Genomic DNA, 19,433 nt, shown 5'->3' on the forward strand with positions numbered 1-19,433 from the left:
CTACACTTGTGTCTCCACAAGAGGCAGTTGCTGTCCATTCTACAAAGTTTCACCAATTCTAATGGACATTTATTTTGATTTGTTGGACGCTGAAAGAAAATAAGTTATTCTCTTAATACGTTTAGTGGGAAGCAATGGTCAAATTATTTTATTTACGTCTCTTCCAAAGTGAAGCGATTTCATATCCACTTGAATAATTAATTACGCCAAAGCAACCAGACTTGTCTCTTAACAGAATTTATTTTCTCGTCTCTTAGAAACAGTTATACGTATCTCTGCTTATTAAATTATAAACGCTAGAGTCTGGCACTGATTCTAGTCTCGCAGATATGATATATTGTAATATGCATTATGTGTCTATTAAATATTTAACCCACAACCCTGAAACCAACTGGCAGGAAATGTCTGTATAGGCCCGATATTCTGTACTCTACTAATATGACTGTTTTTGAAAATCAGAAACAGTTAGTGAAGTTTAGTATTATTTTTAATTATTTTATGAGGTTTATTCTTCATTTATTTCTTGTTTGGTGAAGAAGAGTGGAGTATCGGTGCTGTACTCACAGCGAGTATCGAATATGATTTTTAGCTGAACCATCAGAGGGAGAAAAGTAAAGTAACTAATGTGACGAGAAAGATAAGTAATAAACCTATTCAGGTGCCAAACAAGTCAGTTAACTATGTATGGTTTCACTATGTTAGCGGCCCGGCATGAACAAGTGGTTAGGGTGCCTGAAGGTCGTGGGTTAGAATCCTCGTCACAGCACATCATGCTCACCCTTTCAGCCGTTGAGGTGTCATAATGTAACAATCAATCATACTATTTGTTGAAAAAGTAGTAACCCAAGAGTTGGAGGTGGATGGTGATTGACTGCTTTCCCTCTACTCTTTCACTGGTAAATTAGGAACAGCTAGCGAAGATAGCCCTCGTGCAACTTTGCGCGAAACTCAAACTAAACCAAACTGTGGTAGCAGTTGTAGTTTTGTTTTATGATTGATTAAATAATACGTTTCGTGTCCTTCGTTGATACAGCGGTAAGTCTACGGATTTATTACGCTAAAATCAGGGATTCGATTTCGTTCGGTGAACTCAGCAGATAGCCCAATGTGGCTTTGCTATAAGAAAAACAAACACGTTTTGTTACCTATACACTGTTATTCAGTAATATTAAACACTTATTACAACTGGTATAACAGAGCACTGGTATCATTCGAAAAGGCGCTTTATCACGTAAGGAACAGCTTATGCATTATAAAAAAAAATCCAAAAAACTTTTATCAGATAAAAGAATTCATCAATCAGTTATTAATTTAACAAACTAAAATATTAATTATTGCTTAAGAAGAATAGTATTTATTTCGGAGCAAACAGAAACAAATTGAGTCCAATCACAGACATGTTTTATATAAATATACTGACATTTCTTAGAACTACTTTCGGGCAAAAATTATTCGTTATGGGTGTAACGTTTTATTTTGGTCAGGTTAGTTTATGCACCTAAATTTCAAACCTCTGGTTACATAATTATATTATATTATATATACTCTTGATATTTCACTTGATTTTTCGTACCATATTAATTATTTATCAATATGTATTACCGGCAGTATCGTGACTTTGGTCCTGAAAATGGAAGAAGAGATTCTGTAACTAGAGCATGAGTGTTATTTCATGGAAAATATTTTTTTTAAATGTTAAAATCGCAATACTGACTAGTGATCATTTGAATAAATTATTAAGAAACAAAAGTTTTACAATCTGTGTGGAACATTAATCTGTGTGGAACATTTCTTCGTCGTTGAAAAAGGGCGGGACGTCTCCGCCATGTCTCCCGTGTAAAATCATAACTTATTTCAGAGTGTTTTTCGTTGTTGTTTTAAATTAAGCACAAAGTTACATAATGAGCTACTTGTGCTCTGCCCACCAAGGATATCGAAACCCGGTTTTTAGCGTAGTAAGTCCGTGGATATGCCGCTGTGCCACTAGGGGCCTTTTTTTAGATGGGCCAGTATATTACTGTTATTAGGACTTTCTTTCAGTTTCTAACTTGACTGCTACAGCTCCACTCATTCTAAATTAATGTTTTCAAAAATGCTTAAGTCCTTCTTAAGCATTTATTAAAATGTTTCATATGGAATTTCAGCTACATCTGGGTTACTTAACCGCGTGGAAAGTGCTGGACATAGAGATCGTGAAAGAACTTAAGTGATGACGCTGAAGTTGAAAACATACAACAACTTGTGATTATATAAATGTTCAAGTGAAAACTTATAATAAACCAGCAAATATTTAATATGTACATATAAGTGCCTTTATTTCACTTTTAGAAATATATATATAATATTTTTACTGAATTCATTTGGAGACTTTCTTGAAGTAGAATCAAGTTCTTCCAAGTAGAAAAATCACATGTAATTAACAAAATTTGATGACTGCGCAAATTGTTGTCCTGCGTTTGATAAATGACAGAAACTAAAAGGTAAGCTTTTCTCACTATTTCTGTCTGTAGTTCACAATCACGTACTTATTTGCAGTCCGTACAGTGTAATTAATTACGGTGAGATTATTTTTGTATATGAGATATAACTACAAAGTATCCGTAATGAGATACAGACGTGTATTCACGGCTAAATATATCGTATAAAAACAACGAAAGTTATGTAATTGAAACCTTAAAAATAACATTGACTGTATTAACCATGGTTCGCGTATTGTTTTTTAATTATTTATTTTAGAATTATCTTTGTTTTCTTTTTATAGCATCGGAGCTGAAGACAAGGCATAGATATCTTTCGTTATCCTGTTATTTCCACTTCAAGATCGCTACTCAGTGGACGTCTTCCATATTGAACATCAATACGATGTTCAAAGCAGATTAATTTCATTACATCTGATTTTGAAAGCTTCTTTGGTCAATGGATTTAACGACTCATCCGTTCCTTTTAAGCTGTTCTTTAAGCTTTTCTGTGTACCATTTGGAGTATTAAAAGTCAGGCCACCTCACATCTGACTGACAATAACTTGTCATTAATATCCTTAGGAGATTCTGAAGTGTTTATGTGCCATGAAAACCCTTTGTTATTCTACGTTTATCCCTCGAGAACGTATCATTAATATTTTAGGAGATTCTTAAGTATTTATGTGTTATTAGCATGCTTTTGACATTGTACGTTCAACTGATAAAAACGCGTTTCTTGTTTTGAGTGAAACTCAGAAATCAATTTTAGAATACATTTCTTTTAACACTATTGCGCTTCTACAGGTTTTGTTTACATAGGTTTGGTAAACGTATGTATGGCAAAAAAAAGTGAAACATGGCTGACACCAAATCCTCTTCGACTGGGCCAGTTGACAATGGTCATTCCAACCAGGAGACCCCACGAATTCCTATTTCTCTACGTTGTTGTAACATGTTGTTTAATATTTTGAAACTCCAGCGCTTTTCCGATAATGACACAGAGTATCTTTATCAGCGATATTTCTTCAACATAAACCAGCGTCGACTAACAGCCTTATTGTTCTTGTTGATTAGCATCGCTCTGGTGATGGTACTTTTGAATTACGCACTAAGCGGTCGAGATTCCCTCCTGCATGGCTATACGTTTGGCGTCATGATTGCTTTGTACATAATAATGGCTATTGTTAGCGTTCAAAGCTTCTTTAACCAAATATATCTTCTGATCTTCTCCTATACCCTGCTCATAAATTTCTTCATCATCGTCATCCTGATGGTTATGGACTTGGACGCAACTATTCCCACCGTTAGTATCTGGTGTACGTCCTTCTTTATCTACCTGAATTACACCTTCCTGCAGTTTCGCATACAAGAGGCCTTGGTGTATAGTATGTTGCTGGCCATAGTCCAGGTGGCGTGCTCAGCTGTAGTTAACTTTGGCAGTCATCTTTTGTGGAAGCAGGTGAGTGAGCTTAGTTTTATTTTTCCATTGATTGATAATCCATTAATATTTTTACCATATGGTAGAAATATATGTACTACACTAATAACTAAGAAAATAATATTTTAAAGCTATCTCATTTTGAACAATAAGCTATTGAATAAGGAAAAATAAGAAAAGAAGAGTGTTGGTCATACAGTCACTATCATGTGTCCATGTCTTTTACAAAACTCAGTGACTCAATGACAGTTGTATTTGGGATATTCATGCAAAGCTACGAATATTTGCTTTAGCTGTCCCTAATTTTGAAATCGTAAGATAGAGTAGAAGTAGCTATCCAAGAGTACTCAACTCTGGGACATTCTGATTTATTGGTAAGCTTGACTACTACCCTTATATCGCAGCTGCAGCCCCAAAGTGCAGAGAATGTTTTAGTCGTAACGAGATACGAGCCATGAATTGTCGAATACACCGTTTGGTTCACTGACCAATGGGGTAGTCCTGGCCCCTCATGGAATAATGGTAAAACGAAAATTTTGAAACTGGCCTTAAGACTATTGTGGCTTTTTACTTTGTGTTTTAGTCATATTTAGGATTACAGAAAAAAATTCAAGGTTGTTACATAGCTTGACCACAAGGTGATTTAGGTGTATAAAAACTCCCTCGTAAGGGAACAAAATTCAGGAATTGGAACAACCACAGAGAATGGGCTTCACCGACTAGTTTAGTTTGTTTTATATTTTTACAGAAAGCTTCACAAGAGCTATCTGCTCTTGTATCTTTTAATTTTGAACTAATAAACTAAAGGTTATTAGTGTATTACCAATTGGTAGCTGCTAGTCAGCAGCATTTACCATTAATATTTGGGCTACTCTAATGGAATAGCAGGATCTAACCATCATTCATGTAGCACAAAGAGCTCGAAAGAGTGGAGCGCGCTTTTTCTTTATTGAGTAACGGGACGTGAACATGGACTCTTGAAATACAGTGTGGTACGTTAACCACTAGGTCCTGTCCTTCTCGAAACGCGTGTTGTTATAAGGGCGCCAAATTCATGCGATTTAAATATAATAATATAAATATAACTAAGTACAAAATTTCAGTTTTCAAAGTAAAATCAAGATGCTGACAAATCAGAGGAGAACTGGCATTGTAGTAGCCGAGCAACTATATCATGTTGAGTGTCATGCAATAATGGCATGTTGCAGCAGTTGGTATCAGATGCAACTCAACAGACAATTTCGCAACTCGCTTAATCAGTTTCAATCAGCAGATTATCAAATCAGGCCAAACGTGCGATGTATTCCGTAATGAGCATTCTGTTCATTCTTTAAAGTCACTTTCATTAACAGTATTGGGTAGAATGTTTAATATATCTGTTTTTACTATTATTTTGTTATTATTATATTCATAATATGGTGAAAGATACGCTGCTATCTTTCCTATTTGTATGCCTTACAATAATCCTTAGGTGGATCAGTGATAAGTTTAAGAGCTTATAATGCTAAAAATCGGGTTTTGATACTTATAGTAGGCACAACACAAATAGACTATTTTTGTTTGTTTTGTTTTTAATTTTGCGCAAAGCTACACGAGAGCTATCTGCTCTAACCGTCCCTAATTAAACAGTGTCAGATTACCCACCGCTAACTCTTGGGCTACTCTTTTACCAACGAATAGTGGGATTATCGTCATATTATAATGCCCCCACGGCTGAAAGGGCGAGTATGTTTGGTGCGATGGAGATTTGAACCTGCGACCCTCAGAATACGAGTCGAGCGCCTTAACCACCTGGCTATGCCGGGCCCGTTTTTAAATGAAGTTTATGTTTTTTAACAACATTCATCTAAAAATCTGCGCCTTTTCGTTTTAACTTAGTACGTACTGCGCAAGCTCTAAAAGTTTTAATCCCCTTTTTTTCTGTCGAGAATTTATAAAGTTCGTGAAGGCATTTTTATACCCTTTATTTGGTTCGTAGAAAAGAAGCAAAGAGCTCAACGTTATCCAAATAATTCATGTGGAGATAAACTATGTGGCAAATGCCATCTTGCCATTACTTAGACATTCAGGATTACGTAAGACGCCTTCTCGTCAATAACCTGAACTTTGCATTAATTGTTTCTACTTTTAGGCTGCAAAACGGTTAAAAGGCAAACATCTCTTGTTCTAGATGCTGATGAAAATATTAGTAAGGAAATACAGTCTTTGAATTTCCATAGGTATAAACAGTGTACCATTTTTCTTTCCTTATCTCTTGAATAATGGATTCTTGGAAAATATAAATGGCAAGAAAAGATCCTCGTAATGTTCTCTTTTATATTTAATATTAATAAAGGAATCCATCACTTACTGTTTATACTTTTTTTGGGATTGATGTAAGTTGAGCACAAAAACAAAATCCATCGCTTTAAGAGACACACTTTAAATAATTCGTAAATCAAAATAACTGCAGTGCAACAAGTATTTTTATATTCTAAAAATCAAATATCAGTCCCAACTTGTCTTTGTCTTCATAATATGTTTGATTTTTAAGATATTTGGGATTCGCAGAAAGTTTATGGGAACAAACGCAAAGTATACTTAGTGTACATAAAATCAGATACATAGCTGTCTCGAAAGTGGCTACCTGATAGTCAAAACTTAAACGAAACATCAGCTTAAAAGTCATGAATCTTGGGTTTTTCAGTTTATACATAATGGGTTTTAACCAAACTGACATTTATAAATGTGAAGTATACACACATTTTGAATACTATTTTTCAAATTCTTATGTTAATGTGTTACTTTCATGGCCCGGCATGGCCAAGCGTGTTAAGGCGTGCGACTCGTAATCTGAGGGTTGCGGGTTCGCATCCCAGTCGCACCAAACATGCTCACCATTTCAACCGTGGGGGCGTTATAATGTTACGGTCAATCCCACTATTCGTTGGTAAAAGAGTAGTCCAAGAGTTGATGGTGGGTGGTGATGACTAGCTGCCTTCCCTTTAGTCTTACACTGCTAAATTTGGGACGGCTAGCGGAGATAGCCCTCGAGTAGCTTTGCTCGAAGTTCAAAAGAAACAAACAAACAAATCACAGAAGAAATGAGAACATTCTGGAAGCTACCATTTGGTAAATCTTAAACTTGTTACATTGTAAGAAATATTAAATACAGTGCACAGTTTTAATAAGGACGTTTACGAAAAGGTACGCAGGTACTAATATAAAGAAATATTTACTAAAAATATGTGAGCTCATTTTTATGACGCCTGCAACTGGTCTAGTTAAGCTAAAAAACGTCGATATAGCTTGAAACTGCAGTGCTCAGTTCAATATGTAATAGCAATTGGTAATTCTCTATGAGCTCAGTAATTCAGCCGTACGTTTTCACCATTATAAAGATCAAATCTGGGAGGTTCGCTTCCATGCGGTTGACAGAGTTAGGTTCCCCACTGCGTTGCTTTGCATTGAAACAAACAAACAAACAAATAAATAAAATAAAATATTTTTCAAGTATATTTTCAGTTACACTACACCAGTCCTCCGCTGGTACAGCGGTAAGTCTACGGATTTACAACGCTAAAATCAACGGTTCGATTCTCCTCGGTGGACCCAGCAGATAGTCCGATGTGGCTTTCCTATAGGAAAGTATACGCACACACACTACATCAACTTGAACACAGTTTGATTGTTATATATCCTCCAATCCTCTTTCTTTATGCTGAATATAACCAAGTTGTATATAAATTGTTTATTCAACTAGTTGCTGTTACTTGTAGGTATGCACACCTGTTGTTTGTTAGCATAAATATTAATACACAGACATTAGTTCCATCAGAAGTACTCAAAATCCTGCAAACTACAATAATTAATAAACTGGTAGATCATAATCTTTAACAAATAACACACTAAATGTTGCAAGATGTGGCTAAAGTTAAATCAAAGACATTGGTTATTATAAAATGAAATGTACAAATCATATAGAACATAAGGAGAAACTTACTTCACAGCGAGATGCCTGCAGGGCTTTAACACCCGTGACGGGCTGAGCACAGTTAACCTTTTGTATATTATTGTGTTTAGTAATAGACAACAGCATGCTAACTATTAGGCCACGCCCGATCCATTTATTTAAGTGAAAACTTAACTAAAGAGAACAACTGGGTTATATTCAAATGTATATATCTTGCCATATCATTTTTATTATTGTTCATATTGGCGTCACAACCGGTTCCTCATTTCCATTATATAATGCTGGGATTGACCTAGTGGTTAGCTACCTTGGACTGTAAATCCGAGAGCTTATGATTCATGATTCATTTACATGGGCCCCGCATGGTCAGGTGGTTAGGACGCTTGACTCGTAGTCTAAAGATCACGGTTCGAATCAGCGCCACACCAACCACACCTTTTACCTGTGGAGGCGTTATAATGATACGGTCTATCCCGCTACTCGCTAATAAAAGAGTAGCCCAAGAGTTGGCTAAATTAGATAGCCCTCGTGTAGCTTTGCGCGAAATTGAAAACTGTAAAACCGTTGCCGTGACAACTCCGCACTTTAAAGGGGAAGTGGTACGTTGTCAGAGTGATTGTCAGGGAAGAGTAACCTATAAGATAACAGTTGGTGCCTTTGACTATCTGCCTTCCCTTTAGTCTTTCAATTCAAAATTAGAAGTGGCTTATGTGTACATAGCCCTTTATGTAGCGCGAACGTTCTGAAGGAAATAAGCAAACCCGTTAAATATTTCATACCTCTAATCTTATTGAAAGTAAGATAATTTAATACTTATTGATCACTATAAACGAACTTCATGTCACAAGTATGGAGCCCATCTTAAAAAGATTAAGCATCTCCAGTCTAGAAACTTTAGAATGTGAAATTCTGAGAGAAAAATAAAACTTTATTTGCAAAAGCTATTTTGGAATTTGGTACTAGTAAGTATTATTTCCAGTTTTCTTAGTTTGATAAAGATAAGCTGCTTAAAGATGCTAAAGAAGATTTTAAACGTAAGGTGTTTAAACTTAAACTACATATTTTTTCGATCCTATTCATAAAAGTGTAACACCTGCCACAGGAGATAGCCCAACATACTGATGTGGACCCCTCCCAAAAAACAAAACAAAAACCATCAATCATCCCGAAAAGGTTTGAGTTGTTTTGATTAGACAAATATAAAACGTTAGGCACTAGTTTAGAGGTCAAGATCCGTGACTTGACCCGAGAACACGAGTGCCAACACGGAGGTTTAACTTGGTAAAGTGAAACAACATAACAATAAAATATGCTTGAAATGTTTTAGATGTGGATGTGATGGTTTGAAAGTAGCGATTAAACTAAGCCATAGGTTGAATGAGGGAAGAACTTATTTGAAGATATCTCAATCAGTGATGGTTTGAGAGTAACGATTAAACTAATCCATAAGTTGGACGAAGGAAAAACTTATTTGAAGATATCTCAATCAGTGATGGTTTGAGAGTAGCGATTAAACTAAACCATAGATTGGATGAGGGAAGAACTAATTTGAAAATATCCCAATCAGTTTGACAAACCAGCTGAATTGGAGGTTCCTTAATTAATTACTCCATTGACAATGAGACAGAAGAATGTGGTGGAAGGGCCATAGTAGTATCGTCATCTTCAAAAGGGAGAATGGAATTATATAAAAGAAAGTAATAGTTTCGATACTGTGTGAAACTAATGGCACAGTAAAGCTCAAAGATACAATGTTGAAACTTAAGCAGATATACGAATTATATGATGACTTCCCTGGCGATTTCCAAAATTAAAATTGTCATTTCTGCATTGAAAAGGAAATATAAGGATGATATAACATCCAGTACGGTACCATCATAGTATAATTCATATAAATTTTGTCATGTCTCATTTTCATTAATATTTGTTGTTTTTTCATTTTTATTTTCCTTTTAAAAGTTGTGCTGAGTTTCATTCATCGAGATTTATCGAAATAACCCTAAATAACCGGTTTCTGGGATGACCCCTTGTTAACCATCCTAGGCTCAGTACTACATGATAATGAGCTGGATCGTGTGGCATATGTTCAAAATACACTATCTTAAAGTTAAGTTACACCTTCGCATTCACAGACGAATATCTGAAAAACACAGAACTGTACTAAAAAAAATTAACTTTCTTTGTATCAAATTGCGTCACCAATTATATTTTTTCAATAAGAATTTTACAATGTCTAAAACACTTTGAAGTTAACATGAGTGATTGAGTGTTTATTAGTTTAATTTTGTTTATTCGGTCTGACAGGATTAAACAAGAGTAGGCAATGCAAGGTGTTGACTATCTGCTTTCCATCTGGTTTATCGATTTATAATTATGGATGGTCGGTGCAGATGGCGATTAGTACAACTAAACTTTGGACGAAATAGAACAACAATAAAAAAACAGCTAAAGTCAAATAAACCGAATAAAATAAGAGTAAAGTTGCCAAGCACCATTCTTAACAAATTTTCACTAAATTAACGAAAACTCATTTGCTTTTATTGCAAAGTTACACAGTGGAATGTGTTCGCTGTTTTTGCCACAGGGATCGGACACGAAATTCTAGTTGTAAAAGCCTGACGCGTACTGCTCAGCGCCAACTAGTGGCATAGCGTTATGTCTTCGGGTTTATATTTCTAAACACCGAGTTTCGATACCTGTGTATGGCCCGGCATGGCCAGATGGTTAGGGCGCTCGAGTCCTAATTTGATGGTTGTAGATTCAAATCCCCCCGTCATACCAAACATACTCGCCTTTTCAGCTATGGGGGCGTTATTACGTGACAGTCAATCCTGCTATTCTTTGGTAAAAGAGTAGCCCACGAGTTTGCGATGGGTGGTGATGACTAGTTGCCTTCCCTCTAGTCTTACATTGCTGAATTAGGGACGTCTAGCGCAGATAACCTTCGTGTAGCTTTGCGCGAAATTCAAAAAACCAAAAACAAAGAAAATTGATACCCGTGGAGGGCAGAGCGCAGATAGTCCTATATGTAACTTTGTGTTAAATAACGATTAACAACAACTATTGCTCAGTGCAGCGGAGGTGCTAATGACAGTTTGATTTAACACTTAAAATGGTTTTTATCCCAATGTTACCGTACAAAATAAACGAAGGTATTGTATCTATATGATTTTGTTACAGCTTCTAGCTAGTTCTATACTCTACGTAGCAATCAACATAGCTGGTACCTTCTCTCATTTTCCAAGTAAAACAGCACAGAGACAAGCATTTCTGGAGACTCGCCAGTGTATTGAATCTCGTCTTAACATTCAACGAGAAAATCAGAAACAGGTATTGTACCTCATATCTTAGTAAATTATATGTTTTAATTTTATTTTTTACACATTTTTAAAATACGTTTTTCTTGGGTTTGTGACATTATTTATAAGCATATTTTATAGTTCAGTCCAAAATAACTAACACTGTGGGTAAAGGACATTGTCTATGCCTACGGTTACAATAACTAATTAGCATCAGTGTTAAAACCGAAAATGTACTCAACTTTAAGTGTCGATGATCAGCAACAGTGTTTTAAAACATGCCAATTCGCTCCTTCACCTTTACCATGCTTCTTTCTTTTTATCTGGTTAAATCTTTTCAACTTGTGAAACAGAATAATTGTCTATAAATGTAAAGAAAACTGTCAATATGTCTGATGCTTTCTCATCACAAGTCCGAGCGAGAAATTGCTGGGTGAATTTCGAAAAATTTGACAGAAGAATTCAAATAAACCCAAAGATCGAGTCCACATGGATAAGCAGTCGAGTAAGCGGTTCGAGTTCGGTGGTCTCTAAAAATGAGAGTGACGTTTATTTCCGCGCGTAGTTCGGGTATCTTTACTAATCCCTCACGCATACGAAGTCGTTATTTAAAGTCAACGAAGTAAATAGTCTGCGATTGGCAGCTTTATTTGTTAGTTCCTTTCAGTGGTACAGCGAAATGTTTGCGGATTCACACCGCTAGAAACCGATAGATCACATATAGCCTATTATGTAGCTTTGTGGTTAATTCCAAACAAATACTTGTTAATAGTTATTAAAAAGAAAATAAATCACAATGTGAACTCTCAGGCTATGGCCCCATCAACCTCTTAAGTTATTCAAGTTACTAGAAAAAGACTGCTGTCTCAAGTTGATGTATTCAACTAGAAACTTGCAACTTGATTGTCACGTTATGTTTCTTTGTTTTGAATTTCGCGCAATGCTACACGAGAGCTATCTGCGTTAGACATCCCTAATTCAGCAGTATAAGACTAGAGGGAAGAGAGCTAGTCATCACCACCCACCACCAATTCTTGGGCTACTCTTTTACCAACGAATAGTGGGATTGACCGTCACATTATAACGCTTCTATAGCTGAAAGGGCGAACATGTTTGGTGCGACGGGGAGACAAACCCGCGACCCTCTGAATTACGAGTCGAATGCCTTAACCACCTGGCCATGTCAGACCTGGGATATAAGTATAACCAAATATATTTATCATCAATGCTGACCTGGGTCCTAAAATTGAAAAAAATATATGACTATTATTTTAAAATTTCTTTTGAATATTTGAATAGACTCTTACGTTATATCGGAGATTTTCAATTAAATTAAAATTGCAAAAAGTTAAGAGAATTTTTGTCACGTGTTTTTGCAATCAGCAAGGTATCCTTAGCGGTAGAGTCTCAAAGCCTGAAACTGTAACCGATTAAAACAGGTGCCTTAAAGTTTTATTTGAGATAAAAACTAGAATAAGTGTTGGCACAATGTATTTGTGTAGAATGAAATTACGATTCGAGCACCCTAACCACCTGGTCATGCTGTATGAAGTATTTCTCCTAGTTCCACTACCGCGAATCGCATCCAACAGATTTTAAAGTACATCACAATCTGTTGTTCGTATTTGGCTTATAAAACTAAATCCAATAAAGATCCAAGTGATTATATTAAAAAAATTACTTGAAACTAGTCACTAATACGTTACGAATCTCAAACTCCATCTATGCAACAAGGATACAAATTTATCCTACGAACTCTATCTATACAACAAGGATATAAGTTTAGATTTAATATTCGTGAACTTAAGTTGGAAATTTCATTTTTAATAAATTCAGTTCAATAGCTTTAAAATATTAATAGTCTTTTATTGCTATCGGAAAAAATATCCGATTGTTTTTCAATAATATGCTTAAAATTGAGAATAATGAATGTTCTTATAATCCATAAAACTTTTGTTCATCTTTTCACGAAAAATAAAATCCTCGGTGCCTTTCGTCTGCCTGTGTAATACCTGTTGTATCTATAAAACTTTCTTCTAATAATGAAGAGCAGTATGTTTCTTGTACATATTAGGCTTACGTCTCTCTTGCGTGAAGTATGGTTGGAAAGTCACTTACTGGGAGTTTGTTTTTTTATATTTAAATCTGTTCATTTTCTTCACAGGATCTTTTAGCTTTCTTACATGAACGAAAAAGCCAATAATAGTAACAAGTTAATTAAATATTTTCGTAAGGACAAGCACGATCAGTAATAGAAGCTCGATACCAGTTAATATGCAGGTAGTGTCTCTTCGCAATTCATAAAAAAAAAGGTTAAAAGGGTCCATAAAAATAAAATGGCGGACGTTCGAAGTTTGGCTAGAAAGGAGTCGACTATATATAAATGGAGTTTTACACATATAACTAATTGTATGCAGACTGTGATGTTGTTTAAATGTTTAGACTTTTTACAGTAGTATTTTTACAGATTTTTACAAAAAAAAGATAATATACAAATGAGAAAAATAATAAAAAAGGCTATCATCTCCACAGCTTTTACTACAGTGCCAAATCTAAAGTTTAGAGTGTTCAAACTAATTATTTACAGAAAAAACATCTCGATACATTATACTTAATGACATAACAAATCATCTAAGTAAATGTCGATGGCTGAAATACGGGAATCAAAGGTTCAAGGGACTCTTTTGTACGTAGATGATGCGAAGTGATACATTACTGTGAATGTCATATTAAAGACAGTTTCGTGGAAAAACTAAGAAGTAAGTTGTCGTATAGATGCTTCCTACCAAACATACTCGCCGTTTCAGCTGTAGGCGCGTTGTAATGTGACGGTAAATCCTACTATTCATTGGTAAAAGAGTAGACTAAGAGTCTTTCACTATCAGTGCGGCTAGCTCTTCTGTAGTTTTGTGCGAAATTCAAAACAAACAAGTATAGATGTTTGTTTTATTTTTGTTTTGTGTGTTTTATAATGCACGAAATGAATTTAATTTAATCAAATAATTGAATATTTTAAAATGTTATACATATAGGAAGTCACATTCAAATGAGCATCAACTCATTTCGTCAAATGATAACTTTAAAATGTTATACATATAGGAAGTCACATTCAGATGAGCACCAACTCATTTCGTCAAATGATAACTTTAAAATGTTATACATATAGGAAGTCACATTCAGATGAGCACCAACTCATTTCGTCAAATGATAACTTTAAAATGTTATACATATAGGAAGTCACATTCAAATGAGCATCAACTCATTTCGTCAAATGATAACTTTAAAATGTTATACATATAGGAAGTCATATTCAGAGGAGCACCAACTCATTTCGTCAAATGATAACTTTAAAAAAGTTAAACTCTACGTGACAGTTTTGCATATTGTTTTATCTATGGTTTTCAATATAATACGTTATTTTACTTACTTAAATATCAATTTGCAACCTTTAGTAAATTCTTCTATTTCGAAGCTCACGTTTATTATGTACTTTGTACACCGATATTAACTTCGTTATTATTTGATTATGTGCTTCATGAACCGATATTAAGTTGCATATGATTGGCATGGCCAAGTGGATTAAGGCGTTCGACTCGTAATCTGAGAGTCGCGGGATCGAATTCTCGTCGCACCAAACATGCTCTCCCTTTCAGTCGTGGTGGCGTTATAATGTGACGGTTAATCCCACTATTCGTTGGTAAAAGAGAAACCTAAGAGTTGGCAGTGGGTGGTGATGACTGGCTGCCTTTCCCCTAGTCTTACATTGCTAAATTAGGGACGGCTAGCGCAGATAGCCCTCGTGTAGCTTTGCACGAAATTCAAAACAAACAAATTGTTATGATTATGTGCTTCATACACCAATATTAACTTTGTTATGAAATCTTTGATATTTAAAATGTAAGTGACAATTCTAGGAAGTTTTATATAGCTATATTTTGATTGTGATAAGAGTAGAGAAATAAACACCTTATTTTTATTCTTACTGCGTTAAACTAATCCTCATCTTTGGTCTGAATACATTAATCAGAGGTTCGTTTCCCCTCGGTGGACTTAGCAGATAGCCCAATATGGCTTTGCTTTAAGTGAAACACCCATTTTACTAATTTCTTAAGTCATTTGTCAATCAAAGTACTCATCCATTTTAAAAATTATTTTGAAGACAATGGTTGCTGTTACATAAATGACATTTTCTACGTTGACGACCCATACAGACGATTACTTGATGTTTTTAATCTAGGAACGTCTCTTGCTGTCAGTTCTACCGAGACACGTTGCCATGGAGATGAAGTCTGATATTGCCAAGAAGCCTCAGGATACGATGTTTCATAAAATCTACATTCAGAGACATGAGAATGTCAGGTAAAAAAAAACACAACAAAAACGTTATGTCACAAGAAGCTGGTTGGCTGGAATAATTAGCCCTGGGGTGGTTAGAATATTAATTATTTCTTAATTTAGTTTTATTTGCTTCTGTGAACACATCTATTGTAGAGATTCTGAACTCTTTACAGCATCAGAAAGGTATCTTCATATTCATAAGAAAACATATTGGGACGAATTAAAAATGATTGGATAGAAAAGGTGAAACATGTGTCCAGTTATTTGATTAAACTCATGTTTGCTATGCCGCATAAGCTATGATTTAGTGGACAAAGGTATCAGCAAGTATATTAATATATTATGGAGTTACATTCCAGGATATGGTTCATCCTACACAATATTAAGGTTGTTTTTGTTTTGTTTTTCGCTCCTAGCATTCTGTTTGCAGACATATGTGGATTCACTTTGCTCGCGTCCCAGTGTACTGCCGAGGAAGTGGTAAAGATTCTAAACGAATTATTTGCTAGATTTGACAAACTTGCAGCAGAAAACCATTGTCTACGAATCAAGATACTGGGAGATTGCTATTACTGTGTTAGTGGAATACCAGAGCCTCGGCCCGACCACGCCCACTGTTGTGTGGAAATGGGACTAGACATGATTGACGCCATTGCGTGAGTTTTAATTCGTCAAAAGCAAGTTAGACAAATCAATTTCTAAATTAACATATGTTCTTTAATACTGAAAACATATTTTTATCACTTTTTTTTCAATATATGCATTTAAAACTCGAAGTTAAATAGCCCCATGACTTAATATATTATTTAGCACTTTTGTACAATTTGTTTTCCTGAAATACAGGTATAAAATAACGACATTTCACAAGTTAGATTTATCTACTGTGTAAGATTATTAGGTATACATAAAATAAGATAAGTATTAAACGTTTAACGCCTTTGAATTTAAACTACGTATCTAAGACAGTATTTCTAGCCTTACAATTTTGATTTTACTGACAAACAGTAATATTTTTATTGATATCATTAAAATAAGCGTATATACTACTTATGAATATACGGACAGAGTTAAAATTTGACTTTTGCTGACGGTCTGTTCAGTTCCAGACCGATGACAAATCTGACCTAAGGTCAAGCCAGTTGTCGAAGGTTAAAGGTTAAAGTGACTTATAACTTTACTTATTTTGTGAACGTTCTTTAAATACGAATTCTAAAAAGTAAGCAAAATTAAAATTGATGTTTGTATATACGTTTTTGTTTGAGAAAATTCAGCGGGAAAAAGTATTAGAGAAAAATGTAACTTTGAAGGTGTTTAGTTTCTAACATCTAGCCCCCTGCTAGTACAGCGGTATGACTCCGGATTTACAGCGCTAAAATCAGGGGTCCGATTCCCCTCGGTGGGCTCAGCAGATAGCCCGATGTGGCTTTGCTGTAAGAAAACGCACACACACTCCAACATCTAACGCTTTGTTATGATTAAACGCAAATAAACGTGATTTAACTGCATGGTAAACATTTATCAGCATAATTGGAGTTTTCTCTGTGGTAAAGCTATTTTCTTCACAACATATTTCAGTTTGAAAAAATAATAATTCTTCTTCCCTTACGTATTGCGACCCAGATTCGTTTAATATCGTAAATTGTTTTCTTATTGGAAGTTCATATAACCATGACCATGTACGACGAAGAAATATTTCAGTATTGCGTTATTTACCATCAGAAAAATGACAATTCTTTTTCCATCGACCATATGCTCACCAAGAACAAGTAATATATTTATGTGTGTGTATGTGGCTGCACTGCCACCAGAAAGTTAAAACAAAACCTGTTATGGAAGTTTAACATCCATATTCACTTTAGGAAAATAAGTTTATTTTTATCCTTTCTTGTTGGTGTCCTGTTTCAAAGTTATTGATAATTTAAGTCCTGCTTCAAACAGTAAACTTTGTATATTTAAAATAAAGGTGCTTGTAAAAATTGAAAATAACAAAAAATGTGCAATAGAAAAAAAACAACAATGCGAAATAGAGCACCAAAGATCACGAGAAATGTTCTTTCATACATTCATTGAAGAGAAAAAAGAACATTCCGCTCAGCATTTCTATCATTACTGTTTATTATAAACCAAATAAATATTTTTAAAATCACTTGAAAATATTATAAACAAAACACAGGTAGGCTTGGAATATATAATGACATAATTTTGGTATCTACAGCCACGTGGGTGTGGTAGATACAACGCACTTGATATGTATTAGAAATGTATATTTACGACAATGTTAATTATTTTTGTTTTTCTTTTTTTTTAATAAAAATTACGGAAATTTAATAACGAAAAAGGAAAAAAAAATCTCTTTACGAGTAAGGTGAGACCAGTCTTTCTTATTTACATTTCAATGGCCCGGGATACAGTCTTCGAAAATATATATTGAACACTATATTATAAACAGTTGGTGACAGAATTAATATGTAATTGAAACTGGAAACGCTGGATTCATAACATTAAGGGAAGAACATTAAATGTTGAGCGAATTTTCAAATAATTAATCATATTTCTTCCCTTCAACTTCAGAAGGAAAATTTATAACTGTTGAAGTCATACTGAGACTTTCTGCTTTAGCAGTCCTTAATTTTGAACTAATAGTCTAGAGGGGAGACAGCTATTGTCACTAGCATTCATAGCCATCTAAATAGTGGATTTGACTTTCACAGTTATGACTTACCCAAGGTCCCAGAGTGTGGAACGCAATTGTGATGCAACGGTACAGTACCACGACACAGATTGAAATGTGAAACATCTGGTGGTTGTAACATAAATAACAATGGAAGTTAGATATAAATATTTTGTCTCCTGGTTTGTTTGTTTTTACATTTACTTTCTAGTTTCGTGCGATACTTATATAATTACAGTTTCATTTTTAAAAAATGTTTAAGTAAGTAAAAAACTACATGTTTTATAAATTATCTTGTTTATTTCAGATTTTGGGGGGAGTGGCCTATTTCTGTTGTAAAACATTTCTGCATTTTACAAGTGCCCACTAAGATCACGTGCATTCTTTTACCCAATTGGATTCTTGATGGTATTTTATCTATAAATGTTCACAGAGCTGCTAGTATAATTACTATTATTATCATTATTTCGTACACTAACATAAAGCAGTAGGGTGAATTGTGTAAATGTTATATTCCTTGAGTGTGATACTGTTTAACACGAAAAACATCGCTAGTAATTTTATTAACCAAGAATAATTAAGCGGGTGTCTACTCATATTAAAGTATTTTTGGACCAAAACCGAAAGTTTATTATTTACAAATTAATTAACTTGTTTTTGCCTTTTATAAGGTTTACGGATTTAAAACCCTAAAAAAATGGGTTCAATTCCCCTTGGTGAACACAGCGGAGAGCCCAATGTGTCTTTACTTTTGGAAAAAAATACATACACGCACACAAGCCTCTTATAAACAGCTATAGAAACAGATTAGTGACAACTAGAAAGAAATATAACTGAATATTACGCAATGAAGTAATATACTTTCTAAAATTAAACATTTTGTCAATACCTTATTTTCTGGTTCATATGTTTAAAATAGGGGAGAAGGTAATGTAATTCTTTAAATATAACAGAAAGTTCCTCTTGCTTCTTTTGTGCTAGACTTAAGCCTTTTCAGTTGCATACGAAATTTATTGTTTAATATTCTGTAATATCAAATGATTTAAAATAGTTTTATGTTAAAAAAAAAGACCGATCTTTTAGATATACATGCATGAAGTTTGTCCCAAGATGACTAAGGAGTTTTGAGGTTAACGTGGTATATTACCTGTATCGTAGTAGATGATAACATTATCACTTATGTAGAACACTGAGACACTGTGAATATTATAAAAATGTTTATTGTTCAAACATTCTATATCTTTAATCATATAACTTTCTTTGAAGTAGTGGTATT

General features: G+C 34.5%; 1 protein-coding gene across 2 annotated transcripts in view; it reads left to right on the top strand.

Annotated features, from left to right (window-relative positions):
• LOC143233964 (adenylate cyclase type 5-like) overlaps window positions 1-19,433 on the top strand; it is a 131,863-nt gene that overhangs the window by 80,570 nt on the left and 31,860 nt on the right. For both annotated transcript variants that reach the window (XM_076470901.1, XM_076470902.1), the window contains exons 3-6: window positions 2,762-3,918; window positions 11,030-11,179; window positions 15,386-15,507; window positions 15,903-16,142. In XM_076470901.1, the coding sequence (XP_076327016.1) occupies window positions 3,316-3,918; window positions 11,030-11,179; window positions 15,386-15,507; window positions 15,903-16,142 (1,115 nt within the window). In that variant the 5' untranslated portion in view covers window positions 2,762-3,315. The remainder of the gene's footprint in view (window positions 1-2,761; window positions 3,919-11,029; window positions 11,180-15,385; window positions 15,508-15,902; window positions 16,143-19,433) is intronic.

This window comes from Tachypleus tridentatus, chromosome 12, assembly GCF_004210375.1.
Source record: "Tachypleus tridentatus isolate NWPU-2018 chromosome 12, ASM421037v1, whole genome shotgun sequence".
In the NCBI taxonomy this organism is placed as follows: domain Eukaryota; kingdom Metazoa; phylum Arthropoda; class Merostomata; order Xiphosura; family Limulidae; genus Tachypleus; species Tachypleus tridentatus.